The following is a 26,445-nucleotide window of genomic DNA, read 5'->3' on the forward strand; positions in this document are numbered from 1 at the left end:
CACAAGAGAAAAAGGCTTGGATCCCAGTGGGGGAGCAAATAGTAGAAAAAGTATCGGCGTAACCCATCATTCTTAATGTCTTGGCTCAAGTTGCCGGGCCCGGTCGGCTTCATGTGACAACCTGAAAGGCTGATGGAGCGAGGCCCTCAGCATCCCTAGCCTCCACTGCCAAGCCTTTCACCTTTCCTCATTTTGGGGGCATTGTCTCCCAATGAGTATCATTTGTCACCATTGACCTGCTTCACACAGACACCTGGGCTGTTTTTCTGTGGCCCAAGCCCATTTCCACAGTTGGTAAACAGCTAAATCCCTCTCCCAATCAATGCAGCCTATTTAACTTGAGCTATTGACTTACCTGCCCCTCACCATACTTGAGGCTGAAAAAAGTACAAACAAATTAGACGAGAGAGGAGGAACAACACAAATGGTGGCACGGACTATGAAAAGTCACACTTTCGTTAATGAGGTTTCGGTAGCAGGAGGGAAGAAAATGATAGAGTGGAGCCATATGAAGGAAAGAAAGGGAAAAGGCAAAAGGAAAACAGAGGAGGAATCGATCCATATGAACAGATAATCACCAGACCTCTGTCCCAATGTGTAAATAGTGTGACATTGCAGAGGTGGGCATGGCAGGGAAGAGATCAATGGGCTGCTTTTTGTTGATCCCTAATCCTTAACTATCTATAAGTAATTAACCTTCAGAGGAGAATGCAGGGGAGAAATAAATGGCGAAATTAGTGGGGGAATAAAAATTAGCACAAATAAAACAGAAGCTACCCTGAACTCACCAGAAAACTGCACAGGCAACTGAATTGCTAGTCATCTCCAGTGCTGCCTTTGCAATTTGCAACATCTGAATCGATTTTTCCTTCCTACAGTTGCTGTAAATGTACGCACCTACTACTCACTGTCGCTGTGAGATGACAATGAACATAGTAGGTGATGTAAGAACAAGCAATCTCATCTCTGCTCAAGAGCACATGTTCAAAATCCAGTATTCAATTCTGGTTTTAGGATCTAATCTGCTCTGGACTCACCATCTCTGGCCTCCCGAGAGCATGTTCGCCCAAAGGCTTGCTTGAGAAGATGGAGGAAAACACATTTTATCAGGAGTCAGAGTGCCCTCTGTGGGTGTCAGAGGAAAAACGGGGAAAGAGGGAAGCCAGTGCCTTTTTTTTTTAATAAAAAGCCTGTCTGACTACTATTTATTTTTTTTTTAAATCAGTGTTTTTTTTTTTTAATACTGCCTAACAAGCTAAGCCAAATGAACAACCTGCTCGGTTAAAAGAACACAGTGAAATCACAGTGGTATCTGTACAGATTTTAATGGCACACAGATGCCTTTACAAGCACATTATGATGATCTCACATCAACTTTTTCTCATGTCTGTTCACGGACAACCTTTAAAGGATGTTCAACTTAGCAAAGGGCAAACAATATAATTGAAATTTTCACGTTAATACACAATGATACAAGAGTGGTGGGTGTGTAAGAAGCATACAGTGTGCATGAAGTAAGAAATATCTTCAGTTATTACATTGTGGCCACTGTAGAAAAGCTTTTAGCAAGTATTTATGATGTTAAAAATTAGGACAGTGGTTTTAGCAGTGACTACAGCAGCCCTAAATCAGGGTGATCAGTAAAAACAGAGCACTACAAGGTACTTAATATTCTTGGAACATGTTACCGTTAAAGTTGCAACAAAACAAAACAAAAAAGAAATTCTCTTGAGGTTCTGCACAATTAAGGACTTTTTTTTTTTTCAGTCGGTTACTACGTGAGTTGAGTACTTCGTCTTTATTCGAGAAAAAGAATTCGAGAGGAAGAATTTAACCTTGGATGAAAGAGATGGTTCTTCACCAAAACGGGCACCTGGAAATAAAAAGCAAAGTTTCAGTCAAATAAAGATTTGTGCAGTGATAAAGAAACGAGGGCTGGCATCATAACGACTCTCATGTCATGATGATATAATGCATAAATAAGTCAGATTTCTACCACCGTGCTTCAGTGCTCTGACTGAACGATGAAGCAGAAAGAAGTACTGACCATCCAATGTAGCACTGGCACAGGTTTTCATGTGATGTGGCCTGCTTGATGAGGAGCTCCACTTGTGTTGGCACGTCTAGCGTCTCATCATGAGAGAAGTCTCGACCTTTGTGAAACAAATCTCTCATTACAACGCTTGACATTTTCAAGAACATTTTCTCTCTGGTAAGACCTGAATGTGATCCGTAAAGATTCTGCTTCTGCTTCTTCTTCTTCTTTTTTTTTTTGGTTACAGAAATGATGAAGTGTTAGCCTACATTGTTATGTTTTAGACAAACATCTGGCCATTTTTAGATTTGTATTTGTACCTCTGGGCAGCCTCTAAAAGCACAGTTCATGTTTATCAGGTGCATCATTCATGAAAGAATTTGAATTTAGTTTAGAACCCAAGCAGGTACATTTACATAAATATATAAAACCTGGTTATCTGTATTTCCTGCAGCAGTTTGTAGAGGAAGATTGAAAAGTAATACAACTGTGTGTCCTGTTGAGAGCTGCAAAACATACCTGTAAGTTTGTCCCGCACTCTGTTGATAATCTGAATAGCTTTCTTGTTGAGAGCCTCCGGCTGCACTAAACCATCTCCAACTAACAAAACACAGACACACTGGCATCAACAACTGCTGACAATTTCAGAAAAACAAACTGTGCCCTCTCACTACGCCAAGCCTCTCTGCAGCAGAGGAAAATCAAAGCAGATGTAAGTGCTGTCTTATAAGAGCAAAGCCGCTGCACCAATCATCACGTCTTCATTCATGACAGCACAAGAGCCCGGCACTGTTGTGGTAAAGTGAGCAGAGGAAAACAAAAAAGGGCTTGTACAAAAACAACTAATCCAAGAGAGGCCAAAGAAGAAAAAAGGTAACTCACTGAAGGAGTGAATGGATTCAGGCACTGTGGTTCCTGGCTTCTTGTGAGTGGTCTCTCCGAGGTCTATTCCCTCGAGTGCTTCTGCAGATGAGACCACACAGTCGCATTTTCACACGTGTATTTGTGTTGAATATAAAACAGTTTGGGCTGAAGTTTGTGCTGCAGACTGACCCACTGACTGCCCAGCGGTGTATGAGTCCGTCCTGGTGCGGGAACGCTTGGTGCCTTTGGTATTTGCTGTGCGTGAGACAGACAAAGTATGTGAGCTGGACAGATTTCATTCATCACATTCGAGGCCGCAGCATTATTCTGATCTTTATAAAGACAATAAAGGATGAAATCTTAAAAATGGCCTCCCGGGTTGTATTTCCTTCTGCACGAGACATACTGTCAGCATACTTTAGTTTAAATAAGGCTTTCCAGTGCTGTTGACACTATAAGAAATAATTACAGCTGTACAAAAGACTTAGAAAATACAAATGAGCTTCTTACTCAGCAGCCGGTCCTGGATTATTTTCTATTCTTTAAATGAAATCATTTTAATGAAACTGCTGTGTTCTATTGTTGTGATTCTATTAATGCGTTGCTGAAGGGAAATTTAGCATCATTAGCTGTCTGAATGCCACATTCAACACTTGAAACTGGCAACCTCCTTTTACTTTGTCTCGTCAAGACTCTTCAGGCTCACTACCAGCTGAAAACTTTTAACCAAGAACATGGCATGTCCACAATACTATCTTAACTATTTGGTCAATTCTTTTCCAAAATACCAACGAAATAGAAGTCTAACACAGGTGACTGCACTGAACCGCGTGAAATCATTTTAAAAGTTAGTTTAAAAGCAGAAAGACAGTTTATTACGAGGGCACCGAGTGAAGCTTCTGATCTAATGCCAATGTGGAGTGACATTCTTCATGAGGATACCATAAGTCTTAATAACATATATAGACGCAGTTGTATGTGTGTAACACTGAAACAGAGAACAACTGGCCACCCCCTTACTGTCCATGAGCCTCCAGTTGAGCAGGGGGTCGTAGACGAAGGCCTCCAGCACAGCCATGACGCTGTCCCTGTGCTCCCTCAGCACTTCCATCACTGTGTGGCACGTGATCCTGTAGTTCCCGTCCAGGCCCGTGACCTGGCACACAACCACACCCAGACATCTTTATTTCACTGGTACTTTAAAGCAGGATTCACTGTGTTGCTTTTTTCTCTCTCTCTCTTTTTTTTTTTAAGGCCCTCTGCTTTAAATTCAGATCATAGTGTTTTGCTTTAAGAGACTTTTTGAACATATCCCTGACTTAAAAGAACACTCCTTCCCGCAGCTTAAGAGATGACTCAATTTAAAGCTCTCACAAAGTTGAACTTTATTTATTCATGCTTTCATTTTTCATTCCTTTTATCCTTTGCTCATTACGTGCGAGATGCAGTGAGTCATGTCTTCTGATAAATTTCAGAACGTTTGGAAAAAGCCTTGTAATTATTTTTGTTCAAAGGACAAAGAAGAAGCAGCTGAGAGAGGATTCTTGGACAATAGAGGGCTATTTGTGGAAATTAGACTGCGGACACTTGGATAAAACTTGGCTAAAATAGGACTTTCCAAAATGAGGCAAACATCCCAACTCGTTTCAGCAAATCCACACACATTAATAATGCACACATATGTAAATTCAAGCACTGGAAAGAGTTCCGCACCTCCATAGCATTGGTCAGCATTCTCGTTAGTCGGAATGGGATCTTTTCAGGGAACTTTTCTCTGGTCATGGCCACCTGTTGAACATGGAGGTAAGGTTCAGGTAAGTTTAGGAAAAAGTGAAGGTTGAGAAAAGCTGATGACGTGCAGAAGGGAAATCTTCACTCACTTCAAAACAGTCTCCAAAATCAATGTGGAGAATCTTGCCACTTAACCGGTCTAACATCAAGTTGGAAGGGTGCCTGGGGAATTATAACATCGTCTTCTTGTCAATATTTATGACGTTCATTGTCATCATTCTAACAGTTTATTAAAGACCACGCCAGACTTCAATCTTTTGCGGTGCGGAGCTCACCTGTCACCCAAGCCGAGGATGTAGCCCACCATGGACATCACAGCCAGGGAGCGAGTGTAGTTGGTCCTCCTGTCAAACCACACCTGGAGGAGAAATTACATTTGTATCAAGATTGTATTGTTTTTTTTGTTCATAATAACTGAACACAATAGTGTGGATCTGTTGTAGAAAGCTGAGCTGGATGTCTGCTGCATGCTGTTGAAAAAGATATTTCCAGACATGTGGAACACAACGTACTTATGTTTCTAAAATAATTAGTTACCGTCTGTTTATGTGAATCTGCAATGTCAGTGCTTTGAAAGGAGGAAATACAAAAAAAAATAAAAAATCTTCTATGGGGAAAATAAAAAGAGTTCTATAATTGAGAACTCTTGACATTTTACACAGAAACTACAGAAAAATGTGGCTGGGCACAGAAAAGATCAAGTACCCTCGACTGTCATCCCCAGAGAAAAGAAGTGAAGCATCTCACCTCAGAGCTGGGGCTCTTGAGCCACAAGAGCTTGGCCAGGTCGTCTCCGGCAGTGTTGTTGACAGCATGCTCAAAAACCTCCACCTTTTCCATCAGCGTCAGGTGGTCGTAGTCTGGGGCCATCTAAAAGAAGCACATCTCAAACTCACTGACCTCTATCCAAATTCAGCTCAAAGTGAAAGTGCTGAAGTGAAAAGGGAAAAGAAAAAAAAAAAAAAGAAAGTGCTGAAGTGCAGCGGCATAAAAACACAGAAAATAAATGGAAGAGCTCAAGGGAGTCATTAAAAAAAAACAAAAAAAAAAACAGCTATTCTTATATTAACTTGAGCTGTCACCTCATTGCAATTGTGTCATCACTTACTTCACAGCAGGGTGTGATGTCATTTCACTTAGAAGAAGCTCTGCTGAGACTTTACACCCTTAGGCCACATGTCATTTAAAAAAGGTAATCAAAAAGCTTTTCTTTACTTTTTTGTCTGCATATATTTAGCCAGCTGCTGACTTACATTTTGATACTACTTCCCTTTACCACATATTACTAAATGTGTTGACATATGTACGACTTGTGAGGTACAAGTGAGACATGTCACAAAATAAATTGGTCCAAACACATTCCTAAATGGTCTGCATATCAAAAATAAGTGTAAGTAATGAAGACGGCTGTGTGCACACTGTAACTATTCATGAGTTATGTTAGTTTTTAATTATAGAGTTGTTTCCTTTCCTTTTTGATAAAGCTTATAGTTAGGGATGGCTCAGGTAATCCTGAAACATCCCATAGTTAAGCTGCTATAGGCTTAGACTGCTGGGGGACCTCATCTGTCACACTTTTCCTCACTTTGCTCTCTTTTTCCCCCTGTTTAATTTCACAATTGATTTTATGTACATGTGACATTATTGTGGTTATTAACGTATGTTTCACTGTTCCAACAGATATCCTTTGAATGGCGTTATGGTGTTTTTCCCCCCTCTTTTCCCTCTTTTCTGCCTTCTCAAACCCCAGCTGGTCCAGGTGGACGGCCACCCTTCCTGAGCCTGGTTCTGCCAGAGGTTTCTTCCTGTTAAAAGGGAGTCGTTCCTTTCCACAGTCGCCACAGGCACGCTCAGGACGGGAGATTGGACTGAAGACTGAAGTTTCGGTGCAATCTGTTGGTTTCCTTAGCTAGGATATTAATTTTTTGAATTGGCTCTATATGAATTAATTGGATTATGATTACAATGAATTGAATTCCAATTGGCTTGAATTGGACTATATTACTTAAGTGCCTTGAGATGACAATTGTTGTAATCTACCGCTATATAAATAAAATTGAATTGAATTGAATTGAATTAAGAAACTTTTTTTTTTTAAACCTTCTATTACCTTGAGTATGGTACAAACACAGTATGCCAAAACTTGAAACTGAGAAATGTTACTGTATGATATGTTATGACATGGCCTACAGTTGCACCAACTCACAACCAGGATTATTTAGGACAGAGCCATGCTGTTGAAATAAAAACACAATATAGTTGTGTTGCTGTAATAAATATCTCTGTAAAACAAGATGTCTGGATGGCAGCATTTGTCCCTCCAAAACCAGTACATATCATTCAGCATTATCCATATCTAAGGCTCCCTTATGTCATCACATCACATATGCTGGCTTTTAAACAAGCCAGACAATCCCTCCTATTAGTACTAACATTGCCATCTCTAAGCATTACTTACACTGGAGTCCCTCATCGTTGCACTCGGATCATCTAGCTGACTTATAGTTCAACTTAATATAACAAAACACATCAAACATAAGCAATGAAAAACCATGCAGTGTTATTATCCTCTGAGATTTCCTGTTTGTCTGCTCACAGTTAGACAAAGTGTAGTTTTTTCCTCCACTGACCAGTACACCATACTCACGGCTAATCATTCTGTAATCTTCCTTCTTTTTTCGTTGTTGTGATGCTTTTTCAAGTGTACAGTTTCAATCAAAGCACTCGTTACCGACCTGATGTCAAGGTCTTAACCTGTGCGGTCTCTTTCGTCAAAGTTCGTCTAAGACATTTCTTTTACTTGCTGTTCGGTACAATATACATAATGTATGAATTATGTTTGTTCTCTGACTGACTGAGAATTCAGAGGAAAAAATATGTAGTTAATTTGTAGTAATCAAGACCCCGTGAATGCGTTTTGATTAAGGAGAGATTGGCACTCTGCAATATAATTACTGAAAACAGATGTTTTCAGCAGCCTCAATGAATTCATTTAGTATGGATGGTTTTTATATGAAAATCACAAGTTTGGACACATTTTCTGAGCGAGACCAACTGCTGGCACAAATCAGTAAATAATATGACTAAATAAGCTCATTTACATCTGAATCTGCACGATCCATCATGGGATTGTTTCTACCATTTAGATATTACTAAGAAATGTAATTGACTAAAAGTGAAACAAATGTGCTCTAAAAACATATTCTTTCTCTTTTCACTCGTCTAAATGGTTGAAGAATAAACCTATTGAATCTTAGTAGGGATTTCTCACCCTGAGCATGATGCGATGTTCAATGTTGAGCAAAATCTTTTTCTTCTCTCTGTAGTCTCTGATGAGGGCATGGAGGGTGTCACAGTGAGGCACCCAGCCAATCAGGCCTGAGTTTGTGGACAAAGGGATCACTGCATAGCGCTGAATGCTGAAGGATCCACGGCGCAGCCAAGAAAAGCACAAACACACACACACAATTTCTTTGTTAGCAGTGGACACTTGAGATGTATAAAACATAGTCATTTAGAATCAAAAGCTATGTCTAGATATTACTTGGAGGGTCTATAAACAAACACAAATGCTCAAGTAAGTCTGAGCAGACAACAAGCAGAGCTTAGCCAACCAGCTCCCTGGTATAAAGTGGATAGTGTTCAAATGATCCCATTTATGAATGGAGCATCTGCTGCTTTTCTCCGTTCATCTCTGACCTGCCTGATTATTATTCATACATTTGGTATCGATTCTCCGCTAGCTGTAAACAAAACATTGCAATCTCTACAGTGTATGTTTTGCACCGAGCACTCAAAGCAGGCATCATTTTGGAATATTTCCAAGTGGTGAGGATGCATGTCAAGCAGAAATTTTCTTGCTGTCTAATAAATATGAGAAAGTGCAAGTCCGGACGATTCTGTGGACATTGTCTGGCATCGTGGGTGGAATTGGCTTGTGTATATGTGTGATGTCTGCGTGTGTCTACCTCAGATTCTTGCGTAAGGACGCAGGGTCGTTAGCCAGCAGTGTGTTGACCAAACCAAACAGCTGCATGACTCTCTCATCCTGCCTCAGGTCCTCATGGCCCTTCAACAGGAACATGAACTCATGGCCATTACTACCTGTAGATAGAGCCATACAATACAGAAATGATGCATTGCTCAAAGTATCATGTCAAGACCATTACATGGTTGAATTGGAATGCTCCTCTGCTGCTCTGCAGCTGCATCTCTATCATCACTACCCGAGGCAAGGAAATAAATTAGATCCTATGAACCATGCTATTCCTAAAGCAGGGTTAATGGAAACGCTCTCACATTACTGGACTTTATAGCAACAAATTAATAACTTGGAACACATCAACATTCAATGCAATTTCTGATACTTCAAGGAAAACCTGTCACAAAAATGTGGGCATCGAATTCTAGATTTTCTCTATTTTCCCCAAAACAAGTGACGAGGGACAGAAAACACTGCAACTGAACGGTGGAAGGCGGAGCTACACCCTGTCAAAGCAAACGGAGCGTGCGAGCACAACTGGTATCTTTGTATGAACACTAAGGACGAGAGTAATGAAACACATCTTAAATACATGCATTTGTATGATGTTACTTAGTAATCCTGAGTTTGCATAACTGTCCAAAATTACCTCAAGACTGAAAGAATCTGGCTGCAATTTATCATTTTTGCAAGTACTTTGTGAAGTTCATCAGATGATTATGACCATGGTTTTTTTTTTTCCGGTTTTCAGTATGACAGAGAGAAAAATGTATTTAACTTATCTGAGGTGCAGAGGATGTCACTCACCTGTTTATTACGCTGCTTCAGTGCTGTAACTGCCAAATGACCTTTCGTGGCCTACATTTCTATTTTCAGTGCAAACAGTTAAAGCAGCATCCCTGCTCTACCTCAAGTGTGCCTCGAAAGATAATCCCAGTAAGCAATGTGTTGAATGCCACAAAGAGGACAAAGCACCAACAGTAAATCTAAGCTGCCTGCAGTGGGTGACAGGTCTTAATCTGAAGTCTTGCTCCAGAGGTCAGCTGATTTATTGGCTATCATCTCTTACAGTGTGGGTTGTGTAACACTGATGGGATAGATCAAGAACAAGGTATTGCCCTATCCAGTGACAGAGTGTGAAGCAGAGCGAACCATTATTGATTGATAATGTGTGGATTTGGCTTCAAGACAAGGTGACTTTATAGTGCAGTGCCATTTCAGAAACTCTTCACCGTCATATTCCATTTCACACAGCAGAGCCGGTGATAAAGCGAAAATATTATTTATTTCTATTCCATTTAATGTCAATGCACAATGTAAGGAGGGTTCTTGACAAATCAATCTATGGGACAGAAAACGAAAAATACATTACTTCTTTGGGGCAGAGCTGACTGGGATTCATTTTTGCATTTAATTCATCACTGGTTTGATCCAGCCTCAAATGGTGAGGATTCTTATTCTCATGTATGACCACACAAAGAACTTTGGCTTGACTGATGAATTCTAAATAAATCCCAGCCTTGAGGCTATTTGTCGTTTTGACAAAGTTCCTATTAACACTGAATCTTCTTGAATAGGATGGGCCACCCCTACTGAAAGCTTAACACTAGAACTATTGTTTTATCCATTTTCCTCACATAATACAAGCAGAGCCTCAAGGCTGGTGCAGTTTTCTTTTCTTTTTTCTCTTACCCATGATGGTCAGTTTGCGAGGGCGCTGCTTGGAGGTGATGACCTGCAGGGAGGGGGCGATGGACTGGATGCGAATGATTGGCTGGTTGGGGTCATAAGTGCCAGGAACAGCGAGCTCCAGGTCCCGACACATGAGCAACTTTGGAGACACATATTGGAGCTCCAGGGAGGTCAGCTGTGTGGAGAGTTGATGAGGTGAGAATGTTGCACAGAAAGAGACGATTAGCTTTTAGTGTGCTGTTTAAAAAGAAACAACACAGCCTAGAGCAATATGCAGATTGTACAAGAGACTGGCTTACATCCAAATTAAGGTTTGGTCTGGCAAAAGTGCTAAATACGAAACCCTTTACAAATCACTCTGAAACCTTATTGATCCATTTACCTCCTGTCTACATCCAGCCATCTGAAAGATTCATATTTGATATAAAGATTTTTATGGTCGTAATGATGATGCATGGTGGCCATGTGTGTTTACAGCCGGAGCCTGCTCTGTATCTGCTGTGTGGGTGCATCCTGGAGATGATTTAGATCTATGTTAATGCCCTGTGGTGGAATATTTGCACTGCTCTCAGCATGTTATTATATTGCTATGTATTTCATGCTGCGTACTGTGATATTCCCGCAAGCAAGGCCACGTCACGATGCCAAACAGTATTACCATCTCCATTTATTACACGGAGTAAGAGCTGCTGACAGAACGGTTTTTACTGTCACTTGAACAAAGTGGTGATAGCTGGGAGAAATCTGTCAGAGAAATCTGACATCTGTAAGTTCAGCTTCATCCTCACTCCAGAAGCAACAAGATCTGGTATTTAAGTTTCATTCCTGGACTCGAGACGATGTACTAAATTAATTCAGCTACACAAACCCTGTGCTCAGCATCTACATCGCGAACAATATACAGGGTCAATATATGTTTACAGGTAAAAGACAACGATGCACTATGTGCAGGTGGCTTGACAAATTCAAACAAAGAGTAGTGTGTATGATGTTCTGAAGGTGAAACTTTTCATTTAAAAAAAAAAAACAGCAGGCTGAAGAATACAGTTTGAGCTTATATCATAGTATCATATAACAGGCTGTGACAACAATTTTAAATGATGTTTTTTGTCTCATCACATGCTGTCTTTCACCACTATTTTTGGCATGTGATTTCATCCACTTCATCCATTCATCCATTCATCCAGACACGTTAGAACAAAAAGAGCTTTTTGTTTCTAAACCATCTTTCTTTAATTTATCTTTACAATATTTTTTTTTCCTAATTCTGCAGACAAAAAAAAAACCCCCACTGCTCTCCACTTTCAAATCCCTCCTCCGTTATGCCTACATGAATACGACCGAGTGTGTTTCGTCAGTGTGTCAGATTAACCGTCACTAGATCAAAGACTAAGTGAGGACATGGAATCTCTGATGAGAGATTGGAGTGGACGAAGAAATGCAGAAGTAGTTGGATATCAGCTCCAATTTTCTCAAGAGCCATTCAAATATGTGCTGCTTCAGTGGATTTTTTTCAATGATATTTTTTCTGATTGAAATTAGTTTGCAAAGATGAGATTCCATAGTTTAAGTTGATTTCTCTTTCTATTATGCTGAAGAATAGCCTGTATTCATTTCGCTAAAGTATATGTAGAAAAATGCTTGTGAATACACTTTTCATACACTTGCAGGTATATATTCCTACCTGAGCCGCACTGCAATGATTATGAACAAGGTGGTTTATACAGAAAGAAGAAGAAGAAGAAAAAAAGCAGTGTAGCCTGATTGCAGCGGCGGCATTCTCACTCACCTGGGGTAGCTGTTTGGAAATGCGTCTGAATACATGGTAGTAGAGGTCCCAGGCCTGGGTCAGGTCTTTAACATTTCCAGAGCGCATGTACTTCCTGCACCAGTCCTGAGCCTCCATCAAATCCCTGCCGTAAGCCTACAACAAATACAAGTCATTTATGAGGAGCTAAATGCTGACTTCCTGCATTTGTCTTTTCCATTACACGGCAACAGCAAAAACTGCTGTTGTCCAGATGAATAAGCTCAATTTGTGGCTAAATCTTCTCACACAAGATGACAAACTATCAGGCAAATCCACATTGGAGGTCACAGTGTCTGGTGCTGCACTCATCAAAAGTCATTTCAACCTCACAATTACATGGCACACACCTGGTTAAAAGAGGTCTCTTTAAGGGTCTGTGGGCCCCTCTCCATCATGGCATGTAAAGGTTCCAACACGGCAAACATGCCCTTGACGTTGCGCTCGCCGAAGTAAAGACGCGAAGCTTCCTCGAGTCCCTCATGCCACATTTCATGCCACAAGATAGCCACTCGGATAAGCTCCTCACTCACCTGGGTAAAGAAAGACCAGATAAAGAGGCAAGACTGCAATCTCTCAGCCTTATAACACATATTTGAGCCTTTTAAACAACAGCAGCACCTAATTCTATCATTTCAGGCAGATTCTTACAAATCGTACCATAAATGATTTTAAATTAGATGAAGAGGATAAACTCTGGATCTGCAGTTGATAATTAAAAGGGTAACAGTGTTAGATTAGCTGATCCATCCACAGAAAGAAGAAACGACACACTTTATTCTGGAGGGGCATTACAGACCTTTATATTTGTTACAGTAAATCTTAATAATCTAATCACTCTACCATCATGGCTTGCTGAACCAGAGTGTTGCAATGTTCACACATGTTCTTCAGGATCTTGTTAGCAGCATTATGGCGGGCGGTGGTGGTAGACTTGGATGCCACAGTCAGTGGGTAGATCAAAGCCTGAAGGTGAACAGAGAGAGAGAGAGAGAACACTGATTAACTGCTTAATTACCCTAAGATACCTTTAAAAGTGGGGTCTTGGCTCTGCTCTGTGTGGCCGGTGTAAACCTGTGGCAGGTGTACCTGGGGGTGATACCGTCCAATGTCTGTTAGTAGCTGGTGGATGAGACGACCCACCAGGGCTCGAGGGGTGTCGATTCGAGCTATAAGCTGAGGGATAACCTGCAAAGAGAGAAAAAACAGACACAAAGAGAAAAGAAGAGTAAAACTTGGTTTGTGTGAAAGTGATAAAAAAATAACTGTGGACACAGTAAGAACAAAAGAACGACAGATAGGTAGAACAATAGATAGATGCAGATACTTTATTGGTCCCGCAAGGGAAATTGTTTTAAATTTTTTTATTTTCAGATTAAGCGCTAGTTGATATGTGTAATATAGTACTTTTTTTTTAATGGTGGATTTACATTCTAACCAAACGTTCTGCCTTTCATTTATTCAGCTTCTCAGCCACTATCACATCAAATATGCTTGTGTGTGCATTACCTGCAGCCAAGTGTCTATTTGAATGGTCTTGATGCCCTCCACCAATGCTTCGTTCACTTCAGGCCAATGACCGTAGTCAAACCATAGAGTCAAAACCCTGAGCAGTTTAAAAAATAAAGCAAAAAAACAAAAACAAAAGCAAGATCAGAATCTGTCTCTCTGATTAGCATGGATCATTAGATGCTAGAATCCCCATTAGCCACTAGAGGTCCTCCTAGACTCACATAGCAGATATGCAAGGTTTCCAGAAATATGGGTGAAGTTAGGCTTCTTCCGACTACTTACCCGGTGTGTTACAGTCATTTAACTCACCTAAGTGTGTCCTGCAGGTTATTTCCTCTGGATAGGGAAATGGAGCGGAAGAAACCTTGAACTGCAGGTACAGTGTATAGCAGCAAAGTCTTTGAGAGATCCTGCAGAGGACAGCATACGACATGTGCTGTTTAAATGCATCGAGAGAAGAAAACGATTTCTGTGGTGGTTAAACTCAGGGAAAAAAAAATCAACAATTGCCTTTTGTGGACTTTCTGCGACTCTCACCTCATTGACCTTTTTCTGGCCTGGAGAGGGAATAGGACTGTGATCAGTGCTATCGACCTCGCTGTCACTGTTGCTGGCTTCACTATTAGCACTGGCGCCACTTGCGTGCCGCAGCTTCTTCTTGTCATCACGTCCTTGGTTCTGGTGTTTGTAATGCAGCACTGCCTCAAAATTCATCACAGCCCAGGCGTGCCAGGCCTGCCGGAGAGATGGCACAAAGTGGGTAAAATTGGCTCTAATAGCTAGTAATTTCAAATCCCTTTCACATTTGTTTGTGTGGTCATTTTCCAGTTTCTATTGGACAGATATTTCCCAGGGGGATGAAATTCAAGATCCACACATATGAGTTCGATGTTTGCCGTGTTATACACAGCCAGCTACTCAAAAGTTGAAAGCTAAAAAGAGTGGGTGAACATGGAAAGAGAGAGGGTAAGAGCAGTTACATTTGTAGCTTGCAGCAACAAAAGCAGAGATGCTTTATCAGCACCTGATAACTTAGAGGCAGACAGAACAGGAACCCAAATTACAGCCACGTTATGAGCAATAAAATGAGCCACGAAGACAAAAAAAAAACAACTAAAACTTTACTTGAAACCACCAAAACTTTTCTGATTGATATACAATAAAATGGGAGTCTGAATGGTTTCCTAATGACATGTCACTGTGGGGGCTATCTGTTGCTGACACAGCTGGAATTTAACTGCAGCCCGAGAGAAGTCAAAAGTGAGAGGTTAGACTTGAGAGGGAGGCACTGACCTTGTACCAGTTGCGGTCATGCTCAGTCGAATTGCTGTAATACTGCAGAACCTTGGGGATGGTGCTCTCATTGATGCCCTGCAGACTGAGCTGCCACTCCCCCAGCTTCAGGAAACATCTGCATGATCAAAAAGTAACACCCAAAAGGGGGAGATTTAGTCTGATAAGAAATAGATGCTCACACACCGTCTTTATTTGCTGAAGAAATGGTGTAAGCCTTAAAACTTTGTCAGGTAGAAAGAAAGAAAGAAAGAAAAAAAACATTTTCTGGCTTTCAGTGGGGGAAAAAAAAAAAACATCAAACATTTTTTGTAGACTATTAAAGTTACCGATGACAGAGGTCAACGCCATTAACAGCAGTTTTGTTAAGGAAAGTAGTTTAATGTCTACATTAGTAGGCAGGAAACAACTTCTCTTTTGGGTCAGCTGGAGTTTCTAAGCATCGTCATGTTGTCATTCCGGTAAAAAGGTTGCAGTGGTTTTTGTTAACTTCAAGGACAGCTTACTAAGAAGCTGTACAGCCATAGCAGACTTGGAAATCTTACAGGCATTTATCAAAACTATTACTACTTAAGTCAACAGAGCATTTATCTGCTGACAAGTGGTGGGATTATATGTGGAGATTTTTCAATTATCCAATCCAATTTTCCTTCCGCTTAAGCCGACAGTGAGCATCCCTGAGGAAGACTTGGCTCGATCCATCACCTACAAACACAGATGCTTACAGGCAAAAGTCAAACTAGCAGTGCTTGGCAGGGCCAGGAGCTATAACTCATACAGCTACAACAAAAAGTGTAAATGGCAAACACCGTTGTTGATCCATCCATCCATCAACAGTCTGAATGCTGTTTGCAGATCATCTCCTATAAATTTTAATCTGCCATTACATCATTTCTATTGAGCACTTCTCCATGCGAAAGTACAGTTTGTACGAATGGTGCAAACCTGTTTTCAAAATCTGTTAACAAGTTCAACTTTCACAGATGACGTGTAAAAGCTGGAGGACAGGGTGTCGCGGTGCCTTGAGACAACAAAAAGCTAGAGTTTTTTATCCCATGTAAAGCATCTGTTGAGCTACCCTGGATCATTTTAGGAGAGAGTGGAGGTGTCTGTGTGACTGCGTTCAGAGTCGAACTGTGCAGTCCAGGTGTGCTCCATACCATGTAGCTGACCTGCAGTCATGAAAGTGTGTGAAAATGTCTGGAGTGAACCCATCCCGACTGACACTATACAGGTGTTTTCTTTAAAACGCATTCCTTAGACTGCCAGAGTCATCGTGTGGAAGATGCAAAAATGAAAGAAGCCCCTTCTGCCTGTTGTCACGCTTGTGTCTAGTCCCGTTTGATTTATGGGATGGGTGGGTACGCATGATTGCTGTATGTTGGTGCATATGGCCAGATGACACTCCTGTATGATTTAGCGTACCTGGGATATTACATGTCTAATCCTATGTCACACTTCTCCTTTTTGAGTTGTCTAACCGACACGAAAAACAATGCAATGCAGAATTTGTCTGCATTCTGTTTTCAGAGGAACATCCAAATGAAGTGGGGGACTTTTAAAAATCCAAACTATTTTGATGAGCAAAAACAGAGCAGAGAAACCACTCGTTTTAGTGATTTTTTTCCATTTGCTAATACACCGACTCATAAAACACGCATTAGAATGTCAACTTCTTTTCTTGTTTAATCTGTAGCTGTGTTGATAAGTGTTTCAACAGACTTCATACTGTAACTTTTCCAACAGTGAGGTGAGCTGATAGCAATGGAAAATTGTCTTGGCTGTGCCAAAAAATGAAGAGTGCAACACCCACAGGAGGAGCTATTGGAGCAAACCACCAGCACCGTGGAGGAGACACACCTGGTGATACCTTTATTGGCACATTTACGACCAAAAGGATTGTTTTATTGAGAAGTTTGAGGTGAGAAATGCAGAAAATCTGGGCAGTTTTGAGAAAGACCACAGGACATCAGTGGACTTGTAAAAGATGCTATGCCACACTGGGTCATTCTCATGGAAAAGAGGCCGAATGCACTGCACATGAACCCTGTGTGCTTGCATCACGAGGGAAGAAAATACATGAGGCTACTTTTTCTTTGCTTCCTCGTATTGCCATGTGTTTTCTCTGCCATGCCAAAGTGAGTCAATAGACTGGCAAAACATACAATAAAGTCTTACAATGTGGAAAAAAAAATACATATACTAACAAAATGCAACTTTGAGCACTTCCTTTTCATTCCCCTCCTCCTTCACATCTGTAAAGAGACCTGTGTTCTGATTTAATTTGCATTGGACCATCACACAATAAAAGAAATTGAACACTCTGAACACATATGTTCTACAGGACAAAAGCACAGGTGTTAGGAATAACATTAATGATGCCTCTGAGCAATTAACTGTCAGAATGAGTCATGGCAGAGTACCAGACTGCTAAATACCGTGCAGGTGAACCTGGAAAATCTATACAGAATTAATCCATAATGAATTTTAGTATTTGTGCCTGCAATTTCCCTCTTCGACACGTCTCTTGCTTCTCTTCACCAGTGTAGCTTGCAGTAGGAAGATGAGAAAAGTTCAACTTTTTTTTCCAGTCGGTAGCAGAGATGTCAGCCTGTGAAATTGCCCGACTAATTGTGTGTCTGATCTTGTGATTGATTGCTGCTACAGTCCCACCCGCCCATCACTAGAGGATCGAGTCCGTATGAATCCTGCCTAAAAGGTTTATGTAGCTGTTACGACAGTTGCTGTTATTGCGGTTCCAAAAAGAGACAGACCTGGCCATCAGTTTGTGGAGCTCCTGCTTGCTCTGATGGTCCTCTGCTGCGATGGCATGCTGCGCCTGCTGCTGTACCCCCTGAACAAAGTGCTGCATGTGCTGGAAGGCATCGATCTGGAGAGATACAACACAGTCACCAAAATGTATGTATAGATTTATGTTACTGTAAGGAATCTGTTTGTCTGTGGTGGTTTGGACCTTTATGATAAACAATAAAACAAACCAACAGTTTCCTGATCATTTTGAAAAGTCATCTATTCTGTAGGCAACAATTTTATAGTATACTGTGTTGGCAGGTATTAGCAGATTATAGGGCTTGCTTCATCCACTGGTGCTGTGGAAACTTAAGACGGAAAAACAACATTAATCAAAATGTTGGGTCAGTCTTACATATTAACTAAGATTTCTAAAAGAGAAGGTTCAAACCTCTCAAACTACACAAAGGCACCACATATACAGGCTTTGGAGAAATATATGCCACTTGTTTTTAGGGGAAGGCTTTGCTTAATTCAGCCATGCAATGCCAAGCCACATTCAGCACACTTTTAATGGGTCTGCCTACAGTCCAGACCTCCCACCCCCTGAAAGAAATGCTGCATTATGGAACAACAGGCAGACTAACTACCTGGCATACTAAGATTTTTTTTTTTTTTTTTTTAAATCGTTAAAAAACTAACATCCCATATCAAGCCAAAATGGGAGTTGGTCTTCCTGGTTTCAAAATACCAATTTTCCAGCCAGGTTCAACATTTAATATATTCGTTGTGCTGTTTTCAATTAAATATCGGGGATTAAATCATTTACTTATCACCGCTTTCCCCATTTTTAAGTTAAAATTGAGGCTGCAGGCAAATACAGATCTCAGCTCCAATAAAACTTTGTTTCCTTGAGCTATGCCAAATTTAGCAGATAATTTGCAAATGTTTGTTAAGTTAACCTGTAACATAATGATGTTCTCACACCTATGATTACAATAATGAAACTTGCTTGGGAAAGATTTATCAGCCTATCTGAAGACAAAATTACCTCCAGGCTGGCTGCCTCCAATTGATATAACAGCAAGAGGTCATTAGATTGTTAAAAGCTGTTTTAAACATCCAGTGGATTTTTTGCCTAGTAATAATTATCCAGTAATCATAAGAAACATGATCATTTATTTGGATTTAAATGCCAAGAGTGGCCAACTGGCACATGTACACCCATTATTCAACTCTTTTAGCATTAGTCTTTGGTCTCTACCTACTCATTTGAGAACAGCCTGGATCTTTGGGTGCTATATGTGCCACATGATCAAATGATCTATTATTATCCATTATCAAATTAAATTAAATTCCATCCAAGTTCTCCTTTTCTGATTCATCAGACTCTGAACCATCTACAGAAACCGGTGTTTGTCCTACCTTGCGGGCGCTCTTCCACATGTACTTCATATATGCGTATGTGACGTGTGGGTGGGTGGTTGGCAGTGGGTGATCAAGCTGCTTGGAGGGGTCAACGCCCAGAAGAAGCACCAGTGTCTTATGGGCAAGTGCCTAGATGGATGAGATAAGCAACAAAGGGTTAAAGAGTAACTGAACTGTAACAGACTTAATTAATGAGGCTGCTCACACTGACCTTCATTCTCCTTTAGGAATAAAAGATTAAAAGAAGTGAAAGCATGAATACATACTTGAAATTTCATGAATGATGCACTTTTAAAAGTGCAAAAGACAAAGAAGGAAACTCATACGATATTGTAATGTATGATAAGTATTAACTAAAGTTGAGCATAGGTATTAGGGGTCAGAGCTGTAATCTATCTTATGTCTTGTTTTGGGAACTGTTAGATGGATAGAAGGCAGTTTTCTATAGTCAGGACAAGCTGACCCCAGAGAGATAATCTGAAGAGGGAGGCAGCATGTTTTCCATTTCTGAGACAGGGAGTATGTTGACATGCAGACGGTAATCTTGCAAGGACAGATGAGGCCGTCGCATCTCAATATGAGCTTTCCACACACAACCAGGCAGAAATCTGTGTGCAGTTCTTATGTGTGGCCTTCCATGCTTCTCCCCAGCTGGGCAGCTGTAATATAATCAAAGAGTTTTCCTCTCAACTCTGATGTCTCAAATTAGATTTATTGCTTTAACAAAAAATTCCAAAGCATGTATCAATCAAGAAGGTGCAATTTTTTTTTTTGTCTTCTTCACATCACATTTCCTGCCACGTTTGCTGGTTTCCAGTCACATTTGCCCCCCCCCCCCCCCCCCCCCCCCCTCCCGTTCCTGCAGTGGTGGGGATTGTGGCACTCTGAATGTTTGTGCTTAAATACAACATGAGTCTTAGCCATCTTCTGCAACCAATTAGAATAACTGAGGTTTAGATGGAAAACCTGAACTAGACTGCTTTAATTGAACAGATTTGCAGGTTCGGGTTTCTAAACAGTGGGATTTAGGGTGAGGTGTTAATAACATTAGTGGCAGCAAGAAACGGGCTGAAATGAAGTTTCAATCCTTTTCGGACTGACAGAACTGATTTCATCAGACACAAAAGATTCATTCAGAATGCAACGGAATCAGAATCAATACGGAGAATACTGAGAGGCTGTGTACAGATGTGTTAATGCACTGACCAGGCGTCCACTCTTTCCACAAAGGCTGGCATATTTTAACCAGGTCCTCATGTCCTCATGGGGGCTGATAACCAGTGACCGAACCATCAGGATCCTTTGCCAGTCTTCTACAATACGCTGACAACCCTGGAGGAAAATATACAAAAAAAAACCACATTATTCTGTTGCTCATCTCTAAAAAAATAAAGAAAAGAAGAAAAAACAGGCACCTACTTGTTAAACTAAAGCTTGAACACACAGAGGAGAGGTACTCTTTAAACCCTAGGGGCTCCTATTACTGCCAAATCTTTTTATCATACCCATTTATGAGTACCGGCTCACAACCTAGTGCACAGACAGATTAGTAATCTCTGCTAAATATTCTCATCACCCAAATATCATAACACCACGCTGCAGAGTTTGGTAACACCTACTAAGAGACCGAAAATATTGTGTTTTAATCCTCTCCAGAGGGGTCCCACAGAATAACATAATCTGATTAGAATTTTTGAACCACAAAGACGGTACATATTGTGCTATTTTCCACCTAGCAATTATAATTCGTATATTTTTTTAAAATGTATGATGTTTGTGTCTGAAGTTTAGATTTATTTACTTAACAGTCCTCTTTCTGACATCTTTAACCTTTCCTCAGAGGGTAAAAGTACGCTGGGACCAGTCCCGTCTTACAGTCAGGTGTATGGACTCTGAAGTTTTTAAAGTGATGTTAACATGATAGGATGACGGCCCGATTGCAGTTATTATCTGGCAGAAGCTATGCTCGATGATTACAATGAACAAGAGCCTATTGCACAAAGATTGCACTTCAACACCACAAAGAAGATTCCTTTCTTATGCAACTGTTGTTAAACCTTTATCCTTCGCAGTGGCAAAGCACAGCATGCCACATTGTGAAATCAGAGCCATGATTAGTGTAATTACTCCAGTGCAGATGTCTAATATCCACCATGCTGGCTCTCCTATTCATGAACACACTGACTCAGCTCAGCGGCTGTTTCTGCCGCTGGCGCAGGGACTGAGCAATAATTTCTTGCCCATTGTCTCTTCGTAAACTCAGAACACAGAACAGCGAGGCGCGACACTCCTGGCCCGGACCGTGCTGTGTGAATGAAGATTAAGACATTTTACACGTGGTTTAACTGCAATAAACTGTTAATTCTGCTGTGAAAGTACACAAACATAGCGAGAAATAATAGTCCGGTTCGTTCAGTTTTACAAACGGGATCAAATCCACATCAATGGGGGGGGGCATCGTTGTGGGCGTATGGTGTAAGATGTGTACCACATGACTAAAATGTGGCTGTGGGCCTTTGTTCAATGCCATTCCACTCTCTTAGGTAAAGAGTTAGCGATAATAAAAGCTTTTATGTTCTAAAGCACAAATATTAAACACATCCACAACAGACACCAGCAGGAAGAAGACGCATACATAATAAACATCAGAGCCGGAAAACTTAATTGATCCCGGAGGAAATTGCTCTAAATAAACTCTGTAATTCCCTCTTCATTTAGCCAGTGTGTTGACTGTATATAACATAACAAGACAACGCAGAGAGAGAAAAACACTTTTCTAAAGGTGGTTGCTATGCTTTAATAGAGCTTGTAACCGATTATTCGCTCATAGCTACACATCCATTGCCCAAAAGGTTGGAGCCCAGAAACGGATAAAATTAGGAGAAAAAGATGATGAAATGAAAACAAAGGCACGGCTCTGGGGCTATATTAAAACAGTTGATGATCTGTTTGTTCACAGCAGCGCAAGAAATCACTGATGCATTTAAAGAGAGACTGTGGGGCACTGAGTTTTCATGTGAAGAAAAGAGAAGCAAGGGGGCAGGACAGTGTGTCCTCCTGCACATGTGTGACGTTAACCTCCAATAAATCACAACTGGGAAACACAACCTATTGGGCATTGCTCCCCCTGCTCTGACAGACCATCATGAGGCCGGCCTGTTTGCTCAGAAAAGGCCCCTCTTGATTCCAAATATTTCCCCTGACCAAACTACATCATGTCTTTTACTATGTAAAAGTCATTGTGATTAAGAGTATCTTCATTTTTACTACGTAGTAAAAAGGAAAGGTCAAGTTAATTTCATGGAAACTTTGGGGGAAAAAAAGAGAAGCCGTTTTGGTTCGGTGCATTAAAGCAGACACCGGTTATTTGTCTTCGAAAAAAATACGAAGCAGTCGTTCAGTCGCTAAAATATGTAGTGTGTCGAGCTCTATTGGGCTCTTTACGAGTGAGAAGATTCACAATATCGTGATCAAGAAAAGAAATCCATCTTGCAAGGACCAATCTACCCAATGCTGGCTTCAAAGACCACAAATGGCCCCAGACAATGACAAAGTCATTGCCAAAAAATGACAGCTTCCAAACAAAGCCATGTTGCATGTCAGGTGGGAACAACTCAGCTTGCATTACCACCGTATTCAACACTGTCAAACACAGCGACAACAGAATCTCTGGGCAAGTCTGTGGTTTGAGTGAACAATGACATTTCTGATGAAGAAAGCAGGGCTGCAGGGGAAGAAATGTAAGCGGGGACTGACCTTAATCTACCTCATACATGCTGCATTGAACTGACCGGCTTGTTCATGGTGTAAAAAGTCAGGACTGGAGCATCACAAATCAAAAGCGGAAAAGCGGTTTATATGCATTTTTTTCCTTCCACATGCACATAAAAGGCTGGGCCGCATTTTGATTCAGTATTAATGGCAAAAGGGAAAAACTAATTGGATGGTAATGATTTCGGTTTCCAAAGACTTGGCAGATGATAAATATTCCTCGACTAGTTGTGGAATTAATGCTCTTCTACATTTACCCATTTCTCATTTAAAAGCAAAACATATAGATTGTGTAAAACTATAATGCCAACTAATAACAATAATGGGAATCATAATTTTTTTTTTTTTAAAACCAACAAAATAAAGCATTTTTACATACTAGTATACATTTCCATACTTAAGAGAAGACAAGCATGAGAAGTAAGAGAAGTGCATAAGCGTGTTTGATGGTGAATTTAAGCTCATGACTGAGTCCATGTGCTGAAGGTTTAAACTACTGTGGGGAAATTTAAACGCTCCGACTATGGGATACAAATAGACTTGTTTTTGCTGAGAGTGGAATGTGTAAAACATCTTTAACTTTATTGACCATCTTCTAAACGTTTAAGTGCAAACACAGAAAAGGTCCATTTGCCCGGGTACACTTTCCATATTTATTGTTGCTTCCCTCAAATGACTTTGACATTAAGAAATAACACAAACCAAAAAAAATGGAGACTAAGGGGGCCTTTGTTACTTGGTGTGTGTCTCTGCATGCCCTCAGAGAGGTTGTTTTCCATTAGTTACAGTAGCTTTTTCCAACATCTGCTCTGCATTGCATTTGCACACGTGAGTGTGTGTGTGTGTGCACGTGTGTGTGTGTGTGTATCTGTGGGTTCATACGTCATGTGTTACATTTACCTGAAGTCTCTCCCACCATGTTTCCATGATGATGTCCCTCCTCTCTGGCACCAGCTTATACTGTATTACTTCCTCAAGCTCTGACAGCATCTGACAAGATACCATGGCCTTGGAAACAAACCCACACAGACTCGCATTAGCCACACATTCATTAGAACAGTCGCAACAGTTATATTTCCCAAGTGAAGCAAAAGTCTCGTCTGGACTATGTAAAAGAATGATCAAAACCTGTCAATTAATCAAAATCTGCAAAGAACCCATTGGTGCAAAAAGGTTGGTTATCTCAAGAATTTGCTCACATTTTTCGCCATTTTAAGACCAACTCTTAGAATCTAAATCCCAGTTGAGATGTCCCTGATGTGGACATATCAGCATTGTGCATTAATATACTTGTATCAATGTGCAAATGTTGTTTTTTATTTTAAGCCGTTGATTTGACTTTGGATATCCACACATGAATCCAATTGTATAAAAAGAAGCACAGACTGTTGTTTAGACTTCCAGAGACTGCGGGTTAGAGACTTTATATAATCACAATCAATATTTCGTTGCTATGACATAATCCCAGCACACATAAATGCTAGGAAAAGGGAGATGTGCAAGTGAAGCCAGACATCGGTTTCTTTTTTCAGCTGTCTCGGAGGAACACTTACCCCGTAAGCACGGCTGTAGCTCTCTCCAGCCATGGCCGTCAGCTCGGCATCCAGAAGGTCTCTCGCTTTATCAATACACTACATAAAAAAAAACACATTTACAATGTATTCTTAAATAAAAAAAAACGTCATCATTCACATAATCATGTTTTTTTTTTTTTCCTTTTACAAGTCACCCTTAATGGTGCAACTGGAGCCTCTACATTCCCTTTAAATCTATGGCATCAGTAAAACTGCGTTGACACTTTTAACTCAAAGGTAAAGCCAACTATCATTATTTCCTCAAGTTAGCAGAATGTCCCCAGCATGCACCATTACACAACATCAAGGTCCTCTTAAAACTACCTCATCAGAAGCAGCCACGTTCGGGACCAATGCCAGCGAATAAAACACTTTGTACAAATAAATGTAGGTGTTGTTGCTGCTTGTTGCTCACACCCTTTTCACTCAGGAGCTGCCAGAAAGCAGGGCGAGAATGCCTGCTTGTTTAGGAAAATGATCCGACGCGCTGCTGTACGCCAAATCTTTTATGATGAGAGGGAAATTATGTGTGGAGAGCAACAGGGCAAGAGTTATATAAGAGTTCAAATGAGCTTCAGAAAACATTTTAAAATGTATGCAGAGTGACAGAGAGAGGAAGTGGAGGGTGACAAAGAAGAATTCATAAGCGGACCTGTTAGTCACTGCTGCTGCTAAGGTGACAATACAAACTCTGTCTTCTCCCGTTTTTGAGGGCAAATGCTACTGACTCATTTGCATGGTTCCAGGTCTCTGACATTTCCTGTCAGAACTACATTTCTCCAAATTCCCAGATTCTGTAGACATTCCAGTCAGTACCCAGAGGGTTGGAAAAACCGTAACGGAGAAAGAGCTGGTAGAAAGTAGTAAAAGGGACAAACAAGGACACAAGCAGTGCAGCTGAAGGTGTACCAATTTCAGGGCTTTTGGGAACTGTTATTAGTGGGATGGTGGGATGGTAAAATGAGGGAGATGACTGAGGAAGCTCTCTGAGGCCAGGACACACAGCTGTTTCAGACAGACTTCCACCAATTATTTTCTTTTTTCAAGGGGAGGGAAAGGAGGTATGGCGTGCCAAAACACCTCCTGAAGCACGCACAAGTAGAAGAGGGGTTATGGAAGGGTGGTTGCTACGAGGTGACAATGAGGCTGCTTCTTTATAGTCTCCGCACAGTTATAGTCCTGTTTACTCGTGAATTACTGAGCTGGGGCCTCACTGGAAATGTGCAGTCCAGACGACTCCTGATAAATGCAGTGTCTGGTTTCTGGCAGCACAAACAACAAGTAACCCAATCATCTATTCTGTTATGTAAAGATTACACTTATGTACAGAGGATAAGGGTCCATTGATATCACTTTATAATTGCAGTGTGGCACAGAGGCCTGTTTGTTAATGGTTAGGCCCTAGGCTTCAATTATAGAGATCATGATACAAAGATTAAATATAGTGCGAAGTTAAAAGAGAGGCTATGATTTGTAACCCCATCAAACACTTTACAAATCAAACACAAACCAGAGGACTGGATATATTATAAATCTTGGCAAAGCAAGCTGCCTTACTGACAGGGAGCATGACCAGAGTGTCTACATGCCATCAGAGGAACAGGCCAAACATTGAGATTTATAAAGTAAAGCAATCTGCGGCCCATGGAGTCAGAAGGACTTAAGTGTTATTATCAACCACATCCGGAAAACCAGACTGAGCTCATGTCTACATTTAAGCTTTAACCCTCGCTCCATCTGCTTCTTATTCTTCTTCATCCATTGTGAGCAGTCGATTGTCTGTAAGAGTCACAAGTCTGATTTTTGCATTGATCAGTTACAGAATGCTATAATCCCCAAAATTGGATGTGGGGGAGCAAGAGAGCAAGTCTCTGGGGCTTTAAAGAGAAAAGATGACTAAGAGGATGAGTAAAAGGCAATCGGATGAGCAGGTGTTTACTATTGT

General features: G+C 40.8%; 1 protein-coding gene across 1 annotated transcript in view; it reads right to left on the minus strand.

Annotated features, from left to right (window-relative positions):
* Positions 1-1,306: 1,306 nt before the first annotated feature.
* mtor (mechanistic target of rapamycin kinase) overlaps positions 1,307-26,445 on the minus strand; it is a 71,668-nt gene continuing 46,529 nt past the window's right edge. Inside the window, exons 33-58 of the mRNA XM_072367853.1 lie at positions 24,480-24,557; positions 23,827-23,934; positions 20,362-20,487; positions 19,153-19,284; positions 17,751-17,866; positions 14,977-15,094; positions 14,221-14,418; positions 13,993-14,093; positions 13,681-13,777; positions 13,261-13,359; positions 13,015-13,137; positions 12,522-12,704; positions 12,154-12,288; positions 10,365-10,539; positions 8,659-8,794; positions 7,962-8,109; positions 5,438-5,560; positions 4,966-5,048; positions 4,780-4,852; positions 4,613-4,687; positions 3,920-4,055; positions 3,089-3,154; positions 2,918-2,998; positions 2,555-2,635; positions 2,048-2,153; positions 1,307-1,873 (exon numbers count right to left, since the gene is read on the minus strand). Of these exons, the coding sequence (XP_072223954.1) occupies positions 1,858-1,873; positions 2,048-2,153; positions 2,555-2,635; positions 2,918-2,998; positions 3,089-3,154; positions 3,920-4,055; positions 4,613-4,687; positions 4,780-4,852; positions 4,966-5,048; positions 5,438-5,560; positions 7,962-8,109; positions 8,659-8,794; positions 10,365-10,539; positions 12,154-12,288; positions 12,522-12,704; positions 13,015-13,137; positions 13,261-13,359; positions 13,681-13,777; positions 13,993-14,093; positions 14,221-14,418; positions 14,977-15,094; positions 17,751-17,866; positions 19,153-19,284; positions 20,362-20,487; positions 23,827-23,934; positions 24,480-24,557 (2,913 nt within the window). The 3' untranslated portion in view covers positions 1,307-1,857. The remainder of the gene's footprint in view (positions 1,874-2,047; positions 2,154-2,554; positions 2,636-2,917; positions 2,999-3,088; positions 3,155-3,919; positions 4,056-4,612; positions 4,688-4,779; positions 4,853-4,965; positions 5,049-5,437; positions 5,561-7,961; positions 8,110-8,658; positions 8,795-10,364; positions 10,540-12,153; positions 12,289-12,521; positions 12,705-13,014; positions 13,138-13,260; positions 13,360-13,680; positions 13,778-13,992; positions 14,094-14,220; positions 14,419-14,976; positions 15,095-17,750; positions 17,867-19,152; positions 19,285-20,361; positions 20,488-23,826; positions 23,935-24,479; positions 24,558-26,445) is intronic.

The sequence above is a fragment of the Leuresthes tenuis genome, unplaced genomic scaffold, assembly GCF_036924035.1.
Source record: "Leuresthes tenuis unplaced genomic scaffold, fLeuTen1.0.hap1 SCAF_16, whole genome shotgun sequence".
NCBI lineage: Eukaryota > Metazoa > Chordata > Actinopteri > Atheriniformes > Atherinopsidae > Leuresthes > Leuresthes tenuis.